We start from the raw sequence: 18242 nt of genomic DNA on the forward strand, positions 1-18242 counted from the left end.
ACGTGCATGACATCACATAAACAATCACACGTGCGTACCGAACGTAAACATCTATTCGCTTCCCCGCAGTCCAAGACGTTGCAATGAGGCGTGACAAACCAACCTTCTTTTCACAGTATTATGTCTCTTTCATAATGGTTCGCCTTACTTGAGCGGTTTCTTACTGCATTTGTAAATATATGCCCAGCACTGTCTGTTTACATGTTGTCTTTCTCGGTCCTGTCTTTCCCTCTGCTTTCATTTTTGGGGGTTTCATTTGGTTAACTATTTAAACGATTAATTTTTGCAGACTGTCAGCCTTTAGTTCTTTTTTATTATTAAGAATAACTTACCCACTGATTCATACATACATACTGTATACACACACACACACACACACACACACACACACACACACACACACACACACACACACACACACACACACACACACACACACACACACACACACACACACACACACACACACAGCGCCCCTTGAAGTGTCGATCGATAATGATATGACCAGAAGGGAGGCGTCTGTAGGGCTATATTTAACTCCCTGAGGCAACACTGAATTATTGGACTTATTATTTTTTTTTTACCAGGAAATTACAGTCAGAGAAGAGGGTGTGGTGATGCTTGAATGTGGTGATATGGGGTGGTGATAGGGTGCGTGGATGTGGGATGTGATGGCGTGGTGATAGCGGAGTGTTTGTGGTGATAGGATTGTGTAGGGTGAAGGTAGAGTGTGTTGATATGGATTAGAGAAGTGATGGTAGGTTTGTGGTGTGATCTTGGTAGGGTGTGATGATAGAGTGTGTGGTGGTTGGGATGTGGTGACAGGGTGTGGTAGGGTGGAAGTAAATGTGTGATGATAAGGTGTGATGGTGGTGTGGTGATGGTAGGGGTTGTGGTTGTGGATGTGGCGGTAGTGTGTACTGACAGGGTGTGATAGCAAAGTGTGTTGGTGGGGTAGTGGCAGGGTGTGTGGAGTCAGTGTGGTGATGGCAGGGTGTGGTGAATTATGCACTAGAAACCTGGGATAAGAACAGCTTGTTATCCATATCTTTTTTCAGTCTGTAGTATCATCAACTAGTAAAGCAAAGATACCTATTATGCAGCCTTCAGTAAAATATCCCTTTGCTTGGGGATCGTAAGAAGTTAACGAGAATCTTACGCTGATATTTTTAGTTTTACTGTAAGAAAAAACACTGTCTCTGAATGAGGTCAAAAACACATGCGACACTGCTAAGGGGTCAAAGTTCAGCATGACTCTGATGACCTAAGATTAATATGTGAGAATTCCGTAGACTTTAGCTTCTGGTTAGGTTATAAGTAGAGTTATTCATGGAGCCAACTTAGTAGATTTTGTTTATACTGTTGCGTGTGTGTGTGTGTATGTGTGTGTGAGAGAGAGAGGGAGAGAGAGACAGAGAGAGAGGGGGGGGGAACAGACAGAGAGCGCAGATAGACAACAGGACCTTGGAAACGGGCTACCTACGTGATGCCCCTAATCCACTTATATGAAATTTAACCATAGGAGAAATCTGCATGTCACAGTACTAGCAGACCAAGAATGTGAGAAGCCCTGATTGCAGACTGAAGGGAGGTAGGAACTGGCCCATTTTGTCGAGTGTTCTTTTAATAGCTCCAAGAATTTCCCTGTTCTTTCTTTTTAATCTTTTATCTTTTTTTTACTCGGTGCACAGACTACAAATTGAATGAGCTGGGAAGGTGTGATGATGGTGGTGGTGGTGGTGGTGGTGGGGATGATGATATTGATGATGATATTTCCTTCGTGAATTCAGCCTACTTTAGTATATGTCCATATGATTTTGTTGTGTTTTATTTAGTGCAAGGTTGTTGGTAAGTTTTCGGTTTCTTAATTGAGAATACATACCAACATTTTTCAGTTATAATAAGATAAAAATAAATAACACGTAAAAACAGTGACATGTAAAATAAATCAGTAACAACACTAACAACAGTGACACAAAAAACAGCAGCCAACAACAACTTTTTATTTTTTATTTTTTCACGGGAACAAATGACTTACCATTCTTCTCTGTGGCTGAGAGTTTGAGTTTGAGCCTAATACGGTATATAGACTCTGACAGGAGATTATTTGAGCCCTCCCTCACCGCCTTCCTATGCCTCCTTTTTCCATAGATCACCTTCTCCCCCACCCTAATCACCCCTACTGTCAGCCTCCTCCATTATCACCCACTGCCTCCCCGTACTACTACTCTTTCTTCCCCTATCTCTGCCTCTCCTCTCCATTCTCTCCCTCTCTCCTCATCCTGTCCTCTCTAGATCTTCCCCTCCAATCTTAAACCCAATTTCCCCCAGCCGTTGCTTCTCCCCTCACCGCTGGAACCCCACTGTCCCCAGGTCTCCTCCCCTCCCCTTGGACCTTCCCCTTCCATCATTACTCCCTCTTTCTCCCTCCCAGTAACCCCCATAACTATGCCACTAGCTCCTCCCTCTTCTCCCCCTCTTATTCCGTTTTCCCCTCTCCTTCTTCCTCCGTCCTTTCTCTCTTCTCTTTTTTTTTTCCCCTTCACCTCATTCTCCCCCTACTTTCCCCCTCTTATCTTGTTTCCCCTCCCCTTCTCTCTCCGTCCTTTCTCTCTTCCCTCTTTTGTCCTCACCCCTCTTCCTCCTCTTCTCTTTTCCTTCGCCCACTTTCTTCTCCCCCTCCTTTTTTCCCTCGCCCCCTTCTTCTCCCCCTCCTCTCCCCCTTTCCCCTCCTCTCCCCTCCCCTTCCATCAGTGTAAGGCCCCTCTGCCCACGTCCCCCTGTCGGTAATCCTGCTAAGCTACTGACAAACGGGAGACGGGGCTAAATTTTCTTCCAGTTTTTCTTCCTTCTTGGGTGTCTTGCCAGTTTTCTTGTTTTTCTTGCTTCAGCCTTTTCCTTATTGGGGGTCTGCCTTGTTTTTTATTTCTTTGCTTGTTTTGGAGTGTCATTTTGCTTCTGGTCTCTCCTTTTTCCCTTGCTCATCTAATTTTCTTCTCTTTTCTCGTCCCTGTTTACTACTTTAATATTTTTTTTTTACCTCTTCTTTCATCCCAGTTGTATTAAATTTTTTCTTAACCTTTTTTTTGTCTTCTTTTCTATACAGGTCGTCTTGGTTTTTCTCCTTTTCGACTTTCATCATAAATTTGTCTTCATTTTCTTTATTATCGTTATTTACTTTAGGTTTTTACATTGTTCTTTCCTCTTCCTTTTCTCCTTTTCTTTCTACTTTCTTTCTTACTGAAGTTTCATATTTTTTTTCTTCTCAGTCTACTGTTTTCATTTTTTCTTTTTTCTTTTTTCTCTTTTTTTAGGATTCCTCATAGTTTTCCCTTTTGTGGTCTTAGTTCCCCTGTCGATTTTCTTTCTCATCGCCGCTATTTCATCTGACCCTCTTGCACATTTTGCTCTCCTTATTTTTCCCTATCATTTTCTCCTCCTACTCCTTCTCTTCTACACACACACACACACACACACACACACACACACACACACACACACACACACACACACACTGAAAGACTTATTTTCGTTAATTAGAAAAGTTTAAGAAAAGGTGAACAAAGCAGGAGAGAGAGAGAGAGAGAGTACGACTCTTTTACAGAATGCATGTATGAGTGTTTCGATTGTGTGTGTGTGTGTGTGTGTGTGTGTGTGTGTGTGTGTGTGTGTGTGTGTGTGTAACCCTATCCAATCAGTCTTTTTCCATCCCTTTCACACCGGCCATTTAAACCCACCAGAGTAGCCTAAGAGGGGATTTAACTCTGTGGGACTCAGACTCAGGTAAGGTTTCTCTCCGTTTCTCTCTCTCTCCTTCAGGTAATCCCTTTTGTAAATCCCAAATCCCTTCCGTTCATCCCTGACCCTCCGCCTCTCACACGAGTTCCTAGGGGGGTGATGGAGAGGAATTTACACATTTATTTATGAGTTTTGTGAATGTTGAATTTTGTGAAAGAGGAATGAGAGTAGTGGGAATGCGACTGTTATGGAATGCGTGTGGATGCGTAGTGTGGACAGATTAAAAAAAAAAAAAAAATAGAATGCGTGTGGATAGGTTAAGGACCAGAAGAGACTATCTTTAAAGACCTGCGGCAAAACTGTGCATCAGCTGATGCAACAGCTGATTTGTTAGATCATCTAAAATTTCAAGCTGGGCAACTTTGTATTTCAAAAGATAGTCGTCAAAATGCCACGTTACATCCGAAATTGAAAATAGCCTAATAATCAGCTGATGCGTCAGCTGACGCAACAACTGACATATTGAATCAGCCAAAAACTTCAAGCTGAGCAACTTTGTATTTCACGAGAAAATCGCTCAGAGCTCTCCAAGAGCAGATATTCAAACTTTCCTTGAAGGAGAGAGAAAGATACCCCAGGTGTACCACTTACAGACCTGTCGGCATTGCCGCAGGTAAAAAACATATTCGTGAAAGATGTGGAGTAAGGAAGTGAATTGATGAAATGGTAAAAGAGTATGTGCTTAGACAGTGTGGCCATATGGAGAACATAGATAAAGATAAGATGGTGATAAGGGTCTGCTTGCATGCGTACGGAGAAGCACATCACAAAGCGCATTAAAGGTAGAGTATAAAGAAAAGAAATGTGCAGATGATCATGTTTGTGGATCCAAGATTTTGAGGTCTTGAATGAATGTGTGTGTGTGTGTGTGTGTGTGTGTGTGTGTGTGTGGTTCACTTTACGGGAATCCAGTTTCATAGTTCTGTTTTGTGCTTACTTTTTTAATTTTACTTGTATTTTTTGGACCCGACTTCATCTTATTTCTAGGTGGAAACTACTGTTGAAGCGATGAAGATAATAATGATGATGATTATTATGGTGCTGGTGGTGGTCTGTGTTTATTTTTCTGATTATTTCTATTTGTATTTTATTTATTTATTTATTTATTACCTGTATTATGGGTGGATAGTGTTAGGTGTTGCTTAAGTTATATTTCTGTACTTAAGGATTTATTTGTGGTTAGGGGTGTTTGTGATGGGGGATTTGTGGGAATGGATCTGTGCATTTAATCAAAGTTGTGGTTGTATATATGTGGCTTTTCCTTCAGAGATACTCTATTTTCATTCCTCCTCTTTTCCCTTCACCCTCCGCATCCTTCATTCCCTCCCTCCCTCCCTCCAGCCATCCAGTTCAGTCTTCCTCCCTCCCTCCAGCCACCCAGTTCAGTCTTCCTCCCTCCCTCCCTCCAGTTCAGTCTCCCTCCCTCCCTTCCTCCCTTCCACTACATCCGGTATTAGTATTTCCTTTGATTGATATATTATGCCTTGTCTTCTTAATCTTCCTTCTCTGCTAGATTTCTTACAAGCTATGATTCTTCTCTCTCTCTCTCTCTCTCTCTCTCTCTCTCTCTCTCTCTCTCTCTCTCTCTCTCTCTCTTAATTTTACACTCCTCCCACTCCATCCTTTTTACCTCTCACCCGGCAGACCCTCTCCTCTCCTCTCCTCTCCTCTCCATCCTTTCTCCTTCCTCTTTGTTTCCTCTCCCTCCCCTTGTTCTCAGCTCCTATTCTCTCCCATTTTATTCCCCTTCTTCTCCCCTCTTTCTTCCTTCCTCTCTTCTCCCTCACCCCTGTCCTTCCTTCTTCTTTTCTTGTCTCTTCTTCTTGCTCTCCAATCCTTATCTTGAGCTCATAGAATAGATATCATAGTCGTAGATAAGAGCCTCAAAAAGACCTCTGGATCTGTTGTTATTTGCTTTCCCTTGCTCTCCCTATTTCGTCCCCTCTCCCCTCCCCTCCCCTCCCCTCCCCTCCGCTCCCCTCCCCTCCCCTCCCCTCCCCTCCCCTCCCCTCCCTATTATTTCCCTCCTTTCCTTCCTTGCCCACGTCCCCCTTACAAGACTATCCATTTTCCTTCATTTTTCCTTCCGTCCATCCTCCATCCTCTCATCTCATATCTGGCTTTCATTTCCTTCCTGTCTTTTAATCCCTTCCACTTTTCGATCTTTCAAAAACACATTGTCGCTCAGTCGATGTTTTTATGTCCCCCTGTGTCTCTTCTTTCCCCTCCTACTTCCTCCCTCTCCTTCCCTCCCTCCTTCCTCCTCTCTCCCATCTGTCGCCCTTCTCTTCCATGTTTCTCTCCCTCTTCCTTCCGCTTCGCATCTTCTCCACTCCTCCCTCCTCCCCGCTGTTCCTCCCTATTTTTTCGTGCATTTCCCTTAAGATAAAGATAAAATCGAAGAGGGATAAGAAGTGGAAAGGAGTGAAACAATGCAGGGACGGTGAAACAGAAGATAGTGGTAATAGACTGTGCTAAAGAAGAGGCGCAGACGGTGATATAGAAGCCATTGGTAGTTGACAGAATCTGATCGTCATTTGTGAGTGTCCACCCTACAGACTCAGTGGAGCTAGAACCCACGTCAGACCGTCCTCCGAATCAGGTGAATAGAATCATCGCTACGTTGACCTTGCTTCGAATATCAGGCTAGTACCAAACCAACCGAGCCACCTAGTCATCTTCCTGTCTATCCTTCCTGTCTCACCCATTACTTTTCCCTTCCCCTTGCCCCTTCTTCTTCCTCCCCTTCCCTTCTTCCTCCCTGTTCTTCCTTTCTTGCCTGCCTTCCCTCCCCAGTCCCTCCTTCCTCCTCCCCGTCTGCTTTCCCTCCCAATTTTCTCTCCCTCCTTCTCTCCCTCTTCGTCCCTCCCTCCCTCACTGGCCATCTGGCGTTAATATCATCAATACTCCGCTCATATAAGCCACATGTATTCCTCTCTCCCTCCTCTTCCATCATTCTCTCTCTCTCTCTCTCTCTCTCTCTCTCTCTCTCTCTCTCTCTCTCTCTCTCTCCTCCTCACCACCACCACACGTGCACTCTGTATCAGTTCTTAACTTTTTTTTTTTTACAGTTTACCCCCTAGTGTTGGCATGACCGTTTATCCCAAGGCACGGCATAAAATGTAAATGAGAGAGAGAGAGAGAGAGAGAGAGAAGAAACAATTTTTATTCTAGACTCACACCGTACTATGATGTAGCCGTAAAGTGATTATTAATACTATGAAAATGATATCATGCATATTATTAAACACGGAGGGCCACCTTTTCATCAGTTTTTAAATTAAACTTCGCATTTTCATTATTAAGCGCAAATTTAACCCCTTATCATGAAACTTTGGACAACAGTAGGGGGGGTCAGGCAGCCATGTTTGTTTACGTTCGTGACTGGAGACCCCCGGATTCTTGCGGATACTTCCCGCCAATTTTAGGGCCGAGTTGAATTTGCCAGAGTGCTGACGTGTTTATTGTGTAGTGGTTTTGAGTTTTTTCTTGGTGATTTTTTTAGTGTATTGGTTTAGTTTTGTGTGTTGAAGTGTTTTTGAATGTTAGTGTTTTTGGAAATTCTGAGAGTGTTGATTTTAGTGACTAATAATTTCTGTGTGTGTATGTGCCTTTTTTTTCAAGTAGTAGTGCTGTGTTGTTTTATGTGTGTGTGTGTGTGTGTGTGTGTGTGTGTGTGTGTGTGTGTGTGTGTGTGTGTGTGTTTACCCTGCGTTTTTGAGTCGTGGAATTTCCTGCGCGATATATTTGTTCTCCAGTGTCTATTACGCACTGTGTCTAATCTCGTCGCCATGGTAACCACCCCTTTTTACCTGTGGCTTGCTTGGTGGTGGAGTAGGTAGCGCCGTGACGTCACAACCTGCGGGCTATAGGTTTGCGGGTTCGATTCCCACCTATGCTCACTTCTAAGACACTGATTTAAATATTTCTTGATCTTAGCTTCCATTGACGGTGGTGTGAGATAGCATTTGGAGCGTCTCTGTAGCTGTCTTTCGATCGCTGTGGATAGATTTAAGTGACTGATTTAGCTTTTCTAACCTCTGATTGGTGAAGCTTTTAACTTTGCGGGGGGTTTTCTCGCTTTCCGCCAGACGATTTTATTCAGCTTTAGGACACGGAAACTTCTGATCATTGTGGAAATTAACTTTTTAATCCGAAGATGTTTTTTATGCTATATTTTTCGTTATTACAAGACGATTTTATTCAGCTCCCCCTCCCTACACTTCTCCCACTCCCCTTCCCCACATTTCCCCTCCCCAGCCATCCCCCACTCCTCCCTCCCACCACCTCCTTATCCCCCCATCACTGCTTCTCCAAAAAACATGACATTTCTAAGATTTGCTCCCATCATCGCAAGACTTGGATACCGTCTTGAAGTAATCATTAACCCCTTCAGCCTGAGAATGTTTTATTTATTTATTTACTTATTTATTAGATTGGCAGAAACACTAGTCGCCGTGAAAGGGTTAACGAATTAAGTTTGATAGAGCCTTCATTAACTCTATTACTGTACTTTCTTCCTTTCACCTTTTTTTATCCATTCCTTCCATTATTTTTCCCACCTTGTCGTCCTTCATTTCTCTTCTCCATCCATTCCACAATTTCTTCTATTTTTCCCTATGTGTGTGTGTGTGTGTGTGTGTGTGTGTGTGTGTGTGTGTATGTGTGTATGGGTGTAGGTGTGGGTGTGTGTGTTCTTTCACTCTGCGCTCTCACCCCTTTTCTTTCCCAACTCTCCTTTCTCCTTTTGTCTCTACCCCCTCCCCCCTCGTCTCCTTCTTACCACCTCCTCTCCCCACCTCTTCCCTCCCCTCCCCTTCCTTCCCCTCTCCTCCCCCCCCCACCTCATCTCCAACTCTTGATGTGCCTATTTTCTCCCTCTTCCCGTTTCTTCACCCCTTTCCTCCTTCCTTTTCTCCACCCCTTTCCTCCTTCCTCCCCACCTCGTTCCCTCCCTCCCTCTTTCTCTCAACTTATGCTCCCTTTTTTCTTGACTCCTTCCTTTCACATATTTCCTTCCTTCTCTCCCTCTTCATCTTTTCCCTCCTTCCTTCTCTCCCTCTTCATCTTTTCCCTCCTTTCTTCCTCCCCTTTCCCTTCTCTCCACCTACCTTTCCCCCCTCATTCCTCCACCTAATTCCTTCATTTCCTGCATTACTTCTCCCCTTTCCCTTCCTCCCTCCATCCCTCCTCCTCTCCACCCTTTCCCTTCTCTCCAGCCTTTCTTTCAACCCTTCTTTCTTTTTCCACTCCTTTCCCTTCCTCCTTTCCTCCCTTCATGTTCCCTTCGCGTCCGCAGCATAGCGTGGTATCTTAGGAGGAAGGAAGGGGGAGGGAGTCTGAGGAGGGAGTGGGGGAGGGAGGGAGTCTGAGGAGGGAGTGGGGGAGGGAGGGAGTCTGAGGAGGGAGGGGGGGAGGGAGGGAGTCTGTGGAGGGAGGGGGAGGAGGGAGGGAGTGTGAGGAGGGAGGGGAAGGGAGTCTTATCATTGTTATGGTTCCCTAGAGGGCTTGTCTTCATCTACCCTACTTCATTCCTTCCTTCACTCTTGCTTCTTTCATTACTTCATTCATGCATTCATCCATCCATCCATCCATTCGTTCATTAATTCACTCATTCATTCACCCATTCTTTCATTCATTCATTCACCCATTCATTCATTCATTGACTTATTCATTCACCCAATCATTCATTCATTCCTCAACCTTCACATTATTTTCTTCATTCCTTCACACCTTCATTCAGTGCTTTATTCATCTTTTTCATTCTTTCCTCTGTCTCTCCTTGCTTCATTCACCCAGCCTTACTTCCTTTATTGCTTCATTCTTTCCATTACTCATTACCCTCCTTCCTTGCATCATTCCTTTACCCTTACTTCATTTCTTTATTTTACTCTTTATTTTTGTTACACCCCTTGTTCTCTCTCTCTCTCTCTCTCTCTCTCTCTCTCTCTCTCTCTCTCTCTCTCTCTCTCTCTCTCTCTCTCTCTCTCTCTCTCCATTTATATTTCATCATCGCTTGCTTGCAGTGTGTGTGTGTGTGTGTGTGTGTGTGTGTGTGTGTGTGTGTGTGTGTGTGTGTGTGTGTGTGTGTACGTAGGAAAGATGTGATATTCTTATGTGCACATAGCCATGTAAACCTTTATATACATTCATGGCCTGTACATGCGTCTGGTGTGCGTGTGTGTATGTATGTCGTGTGTGTATGTATTTGGGCGCAGTACTTATTAATTCCTTTAATGCTCTGATTTTAATGTGTGTGTGTGTGTGTCTGTGTGTGTGTATGTGTGTACGTGTATGTATGTATATGTGTGTGCAGTTGGGTCACCGCAGCGCACATACGCGTGATCATGTGTGAGTCTGGTATCGAACGTCTGTGTGTACGCGTTACTTCACTGACGTTCACATGTGCGTCTTGGTTTACGACGTCCGTTTTATTTTATGTGCACTTTCATGTCCGTCCATATGTACGTAAGATTCCTTTGTTTGCCCTGTGTGTGTGTGTGTGTGTTATTTGTACGTATATACCACCCTTTGTATACTTCCGTGTGTACATCTTACTTGTGTACACCTAACCTTGTGTATACTTACATGAATACTTGCCCATGTGTATACCTCTACCATGTATATTCTGTACACACCTACCTCCGTGTACACATAGCCCTGTTTACACGTAGTCCTTTGTACACCTAGCTCTGTATACACGTTCCTATGTGTACACCTATCCTTGTGCATAACTGCGTGCATCTCTTGTGTACACAGAACATTGCCCTCTTACGGAATGAGGAAGCGGAGTTTTTTGTACAATACCCTGTGTACACATGCCGTATCTACACTTTTCATGTGTACACCTACTCATGTGTACACTGAACATTGCCCCTTTATGGCTTGAGGAAGTGAAGGTTGCACAGTGCCCCGAAGACTGACACACCCACTAGTGAACAAAGGTGAAAAACAGTGAACATGAATGAGGAACGTTGAACAGAGGTGAAGAACAGTGAACATAGGTGAAGAACAAGGAAAAGAGGTGAAGAACAGTGAACCGGGATGAAGGACGCTGAACAGAGGTGAAGAACAGCGAATAAAGGTGAAGAACGATGAAAAGTGTGAAGAACAGTGAACGGGGTTGTACGACGTTGAACAAAGGTGAACAACTGTGATTGCGGGTGAAGAACAGTGAACAGGGGTGAAGGACAGCAAATAAGGGTGAAAAGCAGTGAACAGAGGAATATTAGTGAACAAGAAATGAAGAACAGGAGTGAACAGAAGCATATCAGTGAACAGATGAATAACAGAGTAATGAACAGAAGCTTACCAGTGAACAGATGAATAACAGTGAACAGGAAATGAATAACAGCATTGAACAGAAGAATATTAGTGAACAGGAGATGAATAACAACAGTCAAGAGGAAATTTATAGCAGCATTGAACAGAGACAAGTCATTGAACAAGAGACTAAGAACAGCAGTGAACAGGAGCAGAACGGTGAACATTAGATCGATAACAGGAGTGAACAAAGGCATAACAGTGAACAGTATGAACAGATCTTATAGGGTATCACAAGAGCTTTGAACAAGGTAGATATTCATTAAAGAACAGAGAACTTTAGAATAAGAACTGAAGAACACTGACCTATGAAAAACTGAAGAACAATGAACAATGAAGAACTGAAGAACACTGAACTATGAAGAGCTGAAGAACACCGATGAACAATGAAAGACACGTGTGTAATGTGTCCTTCAAATATCACCAGTGAAAAATGAAGAACTGAAGAACACAGTTGAATAATGAACTGAAAAATAAGCTGTGAAATTCTGAAGAACATCAATGAAATATGAAGAACTGAAGAACATTTTTTATATGAAGACTAGAGCATAAGTGAAAGGGAAAGAACTGAAGAACACTGGTAAAATGTGAAAAACTGAAGAACACGAGTGAAATATGAAAAACTGATGAACAGGGGTTGCAAGTGAAGAACAGTGAAATACGAACTAAAGAACTGGTGAAATATTAACAGAATAGGTATCAGAAGTTAAGAAGTGAAGAACACGGTGAAAAAATGAACAGATCACGATGAAAAAACTGTAGAACACGATGAAAAATGAAGAACAACAGAACATGGTGAAAAATGAAGAACAGCAGAACATGGTGAAAAATGAAGAACAGCAGAACATGGTGAAAAACGAACAGCAGAACATGGTGAAAAATGAAGAACAGCAGAACATGGTGAAAAATGAAGAACAGAGAACACTGGTATAAATGAAGAACAGCAGAACATGGTGAAAAATGAAGAACGGAGAATACTGGTATAAATGAAGAACAGCAGAACATGGTGAAAAATGAAGAACAGCAGAACATGGTGAAAAATGAAGAACAGAAGAACACTGCTTAAATATGATCTTAAAAACATTGAAACATGAAGAACAGAACACAGGTGAAAAATGAAGAACTGAAGAACACGGGTGAAAGATGAACTGAAGAACAAACTATGAAGAACACTGAAGAACATAGACTTACCGTAGCAGCACGTCAGTATGAACGTAGTCGCCCACATCTTGCCACCCTCAGTGTTCTTCAAAATGTTCACACTTCCACTCACACTTTGTTCTCCACACTTGTTCATCAACCTCTCATATCCCTGTCTGCTGGGCGCTGTTCAAGCCACCACGAGTTCTCATCCCAGCAGAAGAACTCAGGTAGATATTTAGGTGAACACTAACTGAACAAATAACAAAAGAACAGAGATCAGGTAGGCTTTGTGAACGGTGAAACTAGTAACAAAAATTTCGTGCTAGATGTGAACCCTAGGATGTTCATGTTAGTTGAACCACGCCGTCAACTTATGTCAAAACTGAACGAGAGAGTATAAGTTCAATGTAGAGTTGAACCCCAGTAAGTTCACATGAGATTTGAACTCCCGCGTTATTACAGGTGAACCACACGTAAGTTTATGGCACAGTTCAACCGTAAGAGGTTCTGTTTACAAAGTTCATAATAGCGTAGAGCCTCTGTCAGTTCAAATCAGGGCAGTTGAACACCAGTACAAAGTTCATAGCAGAATTGAACCACAGTGTCAGCTCACAGAAAAGTTGAACCACGGTGTAAGTTTGTCAGTTGAACCACCATGCCAGTTCATAGGTAGAGTAGAACCGGTGTCAGTTGATGGCAGGGTAGAACCGAAATATAACACTGCAAAATAGAACCACAGAATCAGTTCACAGACAGGCAGAACCGCGATCAGTTAATTCAGTCTTCTCACAGAACCTCCCCGCACATGCACACGGATTACACGCACACGACCCTCACACGCACACGCACACGCACACGCACCACAAGCAGACGCACACTATCCACACGCACACGAGCCACAAGCAGATGCATACTAACCACACGCACACGAGCCACAAGCAGACGCACATGAACCACACGCACGCAAGCCACAAACAGACGCACGAGTACACGCACATAAACCACACACAAGCACATTAACCACACACACGCACATAAACCACACACAAGCGCATTAACCACACACACGCACATAAACCACACACAAGCGCATTAACCACACACACGCACATAAACCACACACACGCATACTAACCACACGCACACGCACACGCACACTAACGACACGCACTTTGCCTCGAGGTCGTCACTTGCAATTTATTCTCACAACCATCAGACGATTTTCTTCAGCTTCAGGAGAGCCGAACCCCTAGGCAGCGAGGGGACTGACGAAGGCTTGGCGGTACCTAAACCCCCCTCCCCTCCCAGTTCGCATTTTTTCTTTTCGCAAGCTGAGGAAAATCGTCTGGAGGTAACAGGAATGGAAATAAAGTGGCCTAGTCGAACTGAAGGGGTTGACCAATTTTGCGGGTGTGAATGAGGACGGTTAGGCATATTACTCAGGCCTCCAGCAGACGGTTTTCCTCAGCTGGGAGGTGTACTATACTCCATTTACTCTAACTTGGCCTAAAATTACCATCTCTCAGTTATGAAAATGAGCTGTGACAATACTGGAATGTTATGCTAGTCATGAAGAAGTGCTGTGGAAAGGACGTAGAGCCGCAGCACTTTTTTTCCCCCCTACCATTGAACTATTAATATGCGCTGCAAGAAGACGAAATTCTGGGCTAAGTTAAGGTGAAAAGAGTATAGTAGTTAAAGATAAAAAGCTGTATTGATTAACCCATTCAGTGCTATCAAGGCACACGGATATTTTCTTCAGGATGGCCCCGGACGATTTTGTTGAGCGGAGAGAAAGCCGTCCAGTTAACCCTCGGACTTTGGGAAGCATGATAATGATGAGAGAAATCGTCTGGCGTGAAGCAAAAGTAAAATAGCTAAGTTGTACCCTGAAGTTAACCCCGTTCAATCCTGTGGGGTATTTTCCTGATTTATTTTTGCTTTTTCCAGACGATTTAATCCATCCAGTTAACTCTCAGACCCCAGGAAGCTTGATAATGATGGGTAAAATCGTCTGGTCTTCGCCTGAGTGAAAATAGTTAAGCCATCCCTAGAAATTAAATCCTTCTGTCCTGTGGGGCTTATCTTTCTAGTTTATTTTTGCTATTTTCAAACGATTTTATTCAGCTTTGCAATGGCCTCCCATATGGAAAGAGTTAATGAAGACTATATTGAACACCCACTCTTTGAAAAATCTCCCCCAAAGTGAATAAAATTGTCACTAATTAGCAAGAATGTGAGAAAATACATCACCGGATTGAAGGGGTTAAGAGCAAAAGAGGTGAACCAAATTAACTTTAAACGTGCACGAAAAAGTATATATATAAAAAAAAAGAAAGAAAGAAAAAGAGCAATCCCCAGTTCACATACACCCAAAACCCCTCTCAACCCACTTGAACCTTGAACCCCACCTACAGACAACGCGGGTATATTCAAGAACCGCACCAACACAGAACCCCATTAAGACAAGGTTCAGACGTACACAAAAACCATTAAATCAAGGTTCACCGGTACACAGAACCACGATAGATCATGATTCACACGTATACAGAACCACACGTACACAGCTACACGTACATAGAACCACACGTACACTGAACCACGATAAATCATGACTCACACGTACACCGAACCGCACGTACACAGAACCACAGTAAATCAAGAACCACACTTACACAGAACCACAGTAAATCAAGAACCACACTTACACAGAACAACAGTAAATCAAGAACCACACGTACACAGAACCACAGTAACTCAAGAACCACACGTACACAGAACCACAGTAACTCAAGAACCACACGTACACAGAACCACAGTAACTCAAGAACCACACGTACACAGAACCACAGTAACTCAAGAACCACACGTACACAGAACCACAGTAACTCAAGAACCACACGTACACAGAACCCCGGTAAATTAAGAACCACACGTACACAGAACCACAGTAACTCAAGAACCACACGTACACAGAACCCCGGTAAATCTAGAACCACACGCACACAGAGCCCTGGTAAATTAAGAACCACACGTACACAGCACCGCACATGTAAACCAAGACAGACACTGCGGAGAACCAAATGAAATCATTGCTCGCGTCTCCACCTACTGAGACAGCGTCGGTCCTATTCGCAGCACGCGGGACGGACGAGAACTGTGCGCACGGTACCCTGTCCGCACGACGCCCCGCAACCCACTGGCGGGCCGACCACCACTCATCCAGCCTTGCCTCCCTCTCCCTCACCCCACGCCCGCCCACCCACCCACCCAGTCAGGCAACCAACCAACCACCCAACTAACCAACCAACCAACCACCCTGCCTTCCAACCTACCTATATACCTACCAGCCAGCCAGTCAACCCACTAACCAACCATCCAACCAACTAACCAATCAGTCAACCAAACATCCGACCTAACCTAACCTAACCCAACCCAGACTTCTGACAGGGACCGCCACGCATCAAATCCTACGCCCGTCCACCAAACCAAACCAAACCAAATATACCCAACCCAACCCAACTTAGCCCAGCGCAGCCCAACCCAACCCAATCCAACCCAACCAACCGACCAACCCAGTCCAAGCCCACATAACTCAACCAGTCAGCTCTAGGAATATTGCTTGCTTGGGGTGGTGTTTGGTAGGGTGAACGTTTGGGGTGATGTTTGGGAGGATGAACGTTTGGAGTGGTTTGGTAGGGTGAACGTTTGGGGTGGTGTTTGGGAGGGTAAACGTCTGGAGGGGTGTTTGAAAGGGTGAACGTTTTGAGTGGTTTGGTAGGGTGAACGTTTATTGTGACGTTTGCTAAAGGTAACGTTTGAAGGCAACGTTTGATAGAGTTAATTCTGGGATAATGCTTTGTAGAGGGAACGTTTGTGGTGATGTTGTAATAGGATGAATATTTATGAGACGCAAAGAATGATAAGGAACTAACGAGAGACGATTGAACAAGTACCAATGGACTCACAGAAGGAACAATTAAGGTGTGACTGAGTGAGTGAGTGGGTACATTGTTCGTGAGAGATGTGAGTGAATGCATGAGGTGTGAGTGGGTGGGTGAATACGTTGTTCGTGAGAGATGTGAGTACGTCGTGCGTGAGTGAGTAAGGGCGTCTTGCGTGGAGTGGGTGCCCCAAAATACGCCAGTGTTAGTTTACAGTGAGGCAGGTAGCGTGTGTGTGTGTGTGTGTGTGTGTGTGTGTGTGTGTGTGTGAGTGTGTGTGTAAGATCCTGGGCAATGTTATGCTGTATTTATCCACCTCTCACGTCAGTCCGCCTCCCAGGAAACTCACTGACGAAGCTTGTGACTCAGAGGGAGGGGGGGCAGGTAAAAACCGAAGACGTAGATTAATTATGTGTGTGTGTGTGTGTGTGTGTGTGTGTGTGTGTGTGTGTTTAGATAAATATATGTATGGGAATAATATGTAACGCTTTTTAAAGGAGTTGTGTATGTGGAATACCGAATAAGCCTTTTCAACATTTTCACCAAAGCCGTACGGATCAGATTGACGGCGGCAGTAATAATAATAATAATAATAATAATAACAACAGTGATAACAGTAATAAAATAATAATTACAGGGCATAGTAAAATTTTCGCCTGTGTATCCGTGTGTGTATAAAATAAAGCACTTAAGATCTGATTTGTATAACCTTTCGTAGATGCGTTGCGAATCACCCAACAAATTGACATTTTATTTAGAACGCAAAGTTATAGGGAAAGGTCAGGGGGAAAAGTTTGTCGAAATATTCAGGTTAAAACAAGGATAAAGAGATTCCACTGTAAAAAGAAGCAGTATAAGGTCAAGATCACAGGAAAGGTCAGTTATAAAGATCACTAGGCAAACTCAGATAAAACCGTTTGGTCTGAGTTAAGCCAAAGTTAGTGGAAGAGTTAAGGGTTAGGCAAGAGTGAAGTAATTCGATTTTAAGACTCCTATGTCGAAGGGCCAGTAGACCAGTTGGAGGCCGTAGGTGATGTACTTTCAGGGTTCTTGTTTTGGTTCATCCATGGTATCTTCAGACGATTTTATGCAGCATAGGAAAGTCATTGCGAATAGAAGTTATATTTTACTTTGATTATCCCCTTCACTACAAGAGGTCTGGCTTAAGGTGAATAAAATCATTAGCAGTGGTGTAGTGGAGGAAGTACGAGCAGTGACATGACCAGGTGTCGTTGGATAAAGGGTCCAAGGTGGAGCTGAGACTACATAGTAAATACTCCGAAATTTCAAGTGGGAGGAGGGGTCTGTCTGTCCCCCCTCACCCTCTTAGCTACGTGTCTGGTTATCATCCACGCCACAACCTCTAGTCTACTTTAGTTAACCCTGTTGACTCCCGCTGCCACCATTTTCTATGTTTTCGCTACACATACTTTAAATAAACTGGTAAGCTATACTGAAACAGAGAAGTCCTCATAGATTTGATTATTCTCTCTCTCTCTCTCTCTCTCTCTCTCTCTCTCTCTCTCTCTCTCACTTGGTATACTCCACTGGAATGATGTGGAGCTGCCCCTCAATCTCCACACCCGGGTTCATTGATAGCCTTCTGGTAATTATGGTTTGTGTGGTTGTTAACATCACTTCCCAAGCCGATTGTTGTGGTAGGAACTGATGGGGTGAAAATTTTGTTGATTAGGAGAGACAGACAGACAGACAGAGACAGAGAGAGAGTTTGCTGTCACTCAGAAATGTGATGATGTACTGTCTTCACTCAAACTTGGCCTAAAATTGCCTTCCATCGATCTTAATAACTGAACTTTAGCAACAGATTGATGCTTGGATACGTTGCTAGTCACGAAGAAATTTTTTGTGGATTTTTTCTTACCATCAGACAGTTTAATTCTCTTTGGGATTTTTTTTTTTTAAATAGGCAATGTAATTAGTTTTAGGAAATTTCTTATACCATCAGTTTGGAGTAAATATTTTTATGAAGGCATTATTAATAGTCTCCATTAAAAAAATAAATAAATAAATAAA

At 43.5% G+C, this 18242-nt stretch overlaps 1 protein-coding gene across 3 annotated transcripts in view; it reads right to left on the reverse strand.

The window, feature by feature from the left end:
• The window catches only part of LOC145414588 (protein amalgam-like), a 128619-nt gene extending 113164 nt beyond the window's left edge, over nucleotides 1-15455 (reverse strand). For 2 of the 3 annotated variants that reach the window (XM_080284111.1, XM_080284109.1), the window contains exons 1-2: nucleotides 15377-15452; nucleotides 12313-12984 (exon numbers count right to left, since the gene is read on the reverse strand). In XM_080284111.1, the coding sequence (XP_080140237.1) occupies nucleotides 12313-12418 (106 nt within the window). In that variant the 5' untranslated portion in view covers nucleotides 12419-12984; nucleotides 15377-15452. Of the gene's footprint in view, nucleotides 1-12312; nucleotides 12985-15376 lie in introns of all 3 variants that reach the window. The other variant, XM_080284110.1, reaches the window with a different exon arrangement.
• Nucleotides 15456-18242: the final 2787 nt, after the last annotated feature.

This window comes from Coenobita brevimanus, chromosome 100 (genome assembly GCF_032717465.1).
Source record: "Coenobita brevimanus isolate Jiangsu-jjx chromosome 100, ASM3271746v2, whole genome shotgun sequence".
Taxonomy (NCBI): domain Eukaryota; kingdom Metazoa; phylum Arthropoda; class Malacostraca; order Decapoda; family Coenobitidae; genus Coenobita; species Coenobita brevimanus.